Source organism: Capsicum annuum, chromosome 6, assembly GCF_002878395.1.
Source record: "Capsicum annuum cultivar UCD-10X-F1 chromosome 6, UCD10Xv1.1, whole genome shotgun sequence".
Taxonomy (NCBI): Eukaryota; Viridiplantae; Streptophyta; class Magnoliopsida; order Solanales; family Solanaceae; genus Capsicum; species Capsicum annuum.
Window position 1 is genome coordinate 220,530,832 of NC_061116.1, and position 4,180 is coordinate 220,535,011.

The 4,180-nt window shown below is 34.9% G+C and overlaps 1 protein-coding gene across 1 annotated transcript; it reads right to left on the reverse strand.

Annotated features, from left to right (window-relative positions):
- Positions 1 to 2,203: 2,203 nt before the first annotated feature.
- On the reverse strand, positions 2,204 to 3,947 carry LOC107875596 (lysM domain receptor-like kinase 3). The gene has a single exon (XM_016722367.2). It carries the CDS (start codon positions 3,652 to 3,654, stop codon positions 2,323 to 2,325), a length of 1,332 nt encoding a protein of 443 aa, XP_016577853.1. The 5' UTR covers positions 3,655 to 3,947; the 3' UTR covers positions 2,204 to 2,322.
- Positions 3,948 to 4,180: the final 233 nt, after the last annotated feature.

Consider the following 4,180-nt stretch of genomic DNA (forward strand, 5'->3'; position numbering starts at 1 on the left):
GCCTAAGAAGTATTGGAGGGAGGTGATTAGACATGACATGGAGCAGTTACAACTTATAGAGGACACGACCTTGATAGGAAGGTATGGAGGACGCGGATTAGGGTTGATGGTTAGTGGGTAGGAGTACGTCTATGGTGTATTGGTGATATCTGTATTTTTCGAATAAATTTTTTAGTATTACCTTATGTGTGTCTTATTTCTGTTATTATCCTTTACTATCTGTTATTATAGTATTACCTTGTGGTTGCATGCTTTTATGTATTTTATTTGTTATATTGGTATCTGTCCTGAGCTGAGGGTCTATCAAAAATAGCCTCTCTACTTCATCTAAGGTAGTGTGATGGACTGTTTACACTTTACCATCCTCAGATCCCACTTGATGAGAATACACTGGGTATATTGTTGTTGTAGTTGTCTTAGTCATAAATATGAAGAGTTATTAATATACTGCAAAAAAAAAAAAGAAGTATTAAATGTAAAATAGTAATAAATAAAGATAATTTAATCAACTAAATATGTGGTTAATATTTTTTTTAAGAGTACAAACAAAAATGATGACAAATATTTAGAAAGGGGAAGTAACTATTTACTATTAGTATTTAGTATCGAAAATATTAATATTTGGATCACTATTGTGAGACGTTGGACAAGCCCAAAAGAATACAAGTCCAACCTCAATCTGAAAAACAACTGGACAAGCTTTACCTTGTGATAATTCCATTCGATCAAAACCATTTAATGTGAAGTCTAAGTAGATGGTAGACGTAAAAAAAAAAAAAAAAGATTACCATGTATGAACAAATAATCGTTTAATTGATAAAAGAATTATGATGTATGTGGGGTTGATGGTTTGTTAATTCTCTTAAGCTACAACGTAACTATTATTAACAGAAATCTATGAATAAATAGTCATACAAAAGATAGACCAAAATTACAAACAATACTAATTCAAAGTCGTCTTCATCCATAGAGAATCAATCATTGAGCATAATTATTTAAGATCATAAATGGAAATGAAAGTTTCAGTCACATATCTCTGACGAAGTCATCTGACCATGGTTAAACAGGAAAGAAAAAATTAATTAACAATTAAATGTGATGAATATAATAATAACAGTTATAATAATAATAATAATAATCATTAACACCAATGGGAACATTATCCCGTAGATGTTCCACTTGAGCAATTTTCTCTAGTTCAATACTTACACAGCTCTATTAAAGTTATTTTCGGTGGAATACTTTTCATAGACATTTGGTTTTTGTAAGGGTAAACAACGAAAATATAAGAGGTTTGATCTCTAATGACAATACATATCAAAACTTTGGTCCCTAATTATAAGACATCCCAAAATAAGTATTTTCCCCATTTCAAAACAAATGAATTGTTTATTTTTTTTCAAGAGACATATTGAAAATTTCTTTCAATTGTAACCTTTTATTTAATGAGGTTCTTAAGTATTTCACATTTTGTAGGAGAGTAATTTAAGAACGATTAAAAGAGTAATAGTGAAAAGTAACTTACAATCTATGTCCTAAAATTCTTTTCTTAAGTGGAGTGTCATACCCCAACAATTCAATTATTTTAGAATGAAGGAAGTATCCAGTTGCACAAGCAAAAGTCGGGTATATCTAAATACACACAACAAAAATTGCGTGTATTCATGAAATCCCGCGAGATTCATGAAATTTCAGCCAAATTGACAAATTCTTCAGTGAAATTCATGAAATTCCGATAATTCTTCAGTGAAATTCATAAATCTTAACCATGTATCTTATCCAATTAATGTGTATCGATGTATCTCAGATTTAGATACACAATCTCATATATATACACAAATTTGTGAATCTAAAATACACACGACCAATACGCTATCTCGGAATGTTTTGTAACTTAATTAAAAATCAAGAAAGCTTTTCTGAATAACCTCTCATGTTGGGCTACTTTTGTTGTTTGCCTTTCTTTTTTTTAATGATGGCAGTCACCCAATTCTATCTTATAAACAACTCTTGTATCTTACATAACGAATGTATTCCTATCCATGTTCTACTAAAATAATACATATTCACATACATAGTTGTGGGTCAACTAAAGACATTACTATAAAATATTTGTTCTATGTCTCCCCTCATTATCTGGAATCTATTTTTCTATCGCAGCATCTAGCAGTTGCGTCACAATCTTAATTGAAAAATGACAAAATTAACAGCCTAAAAGATATTCTCCTTTAAACTAATTGGTGGATTTTTGTCAAAGTATTCTCTTGGAAAAGTACATTTCACCAAATAATTGTTTAAAAAAAATTAAAAATCCAAGTAATCTCATCGAGGTGCTAATGACACGGATATTTCCGTGGGCATTTTGACCCGATCCGTCCAAAATTCGGACTCTAAATACAGCTTCGATATCTTACCCGCCACCCGTCGCATATCGGGCCTATCATCTGGTTCCACGTGTAAGCAATCCAACGCCAACCGAATTACTTTCTTTGCCACCTCGACCGGAAACGAGTCATTCAACCGCCGGTCCACCCAATTCCTCAACCGGTTCTCCACTCCTACGCCGCCGTATTCCTCCCTATCGCCGCCGCACTCAACCACCTCCCTCGCCGTATCTATAATGGAGATTTTACTGTAGTTTCCGGTTGCTTTATCGTACTTGAACCTCACCGGCTCTTCGCCGGAGAATAATTCCAACAGCACAACTCCGAACGCGTACACGTCGGATTTCTGTGTTGCTACTCCGGTCAGCTGAAACTCCGGAGAGATGTAACCTCTCACACCTTCGAAATCCCGAGTCCTAGTCGCCGATCCTCTCTGCTCCGGCACGACTTTGCTTTCGGTCACACTGCAAAGCTCCGCCGCACCGAAATGACAAATTTTTGCGTTAAACGAAGGCTCCGTGACGATGATTCCACTGCTCTTTACGTATTTGTGAACCGGATCGACCTCCAAACCGGTAGTACTGTGTATATAATCCAAACCGTGAGCAACATCAGTAGCGATTTGCATTCTGGACATCCAAGTAGAAAGCACCGTATAGCTAGGATTTCTAGGGTTTCGGAGGCAGAGAGAAAGGTTAGAACCAACAACAAAATCATATACTAAGTAAATTTGATCGCGGGAAATCGATGCGCCGAGTAATTTGATTATACTTTTGTAATGACTTCTACAAATAACTGATAATTTTGCTCTCAATTCAGATTTCTCCATAGATTTCTGAATTCTTCGTTGGAAGATAATTACATCTTTGCCATAGAGCGTGCACCGCCATGATTGAGAGGAAGAAGTGGAGGAGTAGCGCTTAGCAAGGAAGTTGTTCGTAGCAGCACGAATATCGGAGAAATCGTAGACTTGAGGATTATCTGGTAACGATGATCGGAGACTGGAAAGTGATGCTTGGCTGGAAACTGATGTTGTAGCGACCGAGGTGTCTATGTGGAATTCGGAACCCGAGCCGGACCCGGAATTGGAGGTGTAACTGACCCGGTTGCTGCTGTTTGATGGTCCGGATTTAGGTTGTCGTGTAGTAGAAGAAGAAGTTGAAGATTGAGATTGTGGTTGTTGTTGTGTTGAAGAGCGGGGCGTTCTTCTTGATGGAGTTGAAATGGGTTGTGCAGCATTAACTGCCATTTTCGTTTTACACATAATCATGAGGGATTTTTCAGAATTTGATTATTGCTTATCGATGAAATTCATAATTGGGAAACAAAGAAGAATGAAAATTTACGAGACAGAATAATGTTACTTAAAGAGAGAAGGTTTTATTATGCTATTGAATTGTACGATGTAATGAAAATTGGGTCAAACAATTGGGTGATGAATTTTTGATGAAAGGCAAAAGTTGGAGAAACAAATATTTCTATTATTATTAGATTAGTGATAAACTAAAGTAGGCGTGATTCGTGAGTCCAGGCGGCTACTATAAATTAGGAAGGTGAAAAGTAGCCGCACTTCATATATACATCAAATTGTATAATTGTTTATGATTAAATAATTAAATAAAATATTATAAAATATATACTAATTAATTATAATTAAATAATATAAACTTTAAATTCAAATAAATATCATTCATATATTAACTTAATGTATATGGTAGGTGCGGATAAATTTTTTCCATTAGCAAGTGGGGTAGATTATTTGAGTTTTGCAGATTGGGTTCCTATTCTAAAAGGAA

Excerpts from the sequence above, each read along its gene's own strand:
- LOC107875596 (XM_016722367.2), bottom strand. The coding sequence starts at position 3,654 with ATGATTATGTGTAAAACGAAAATGGCAGTTAATGCTGCACAACCCATT.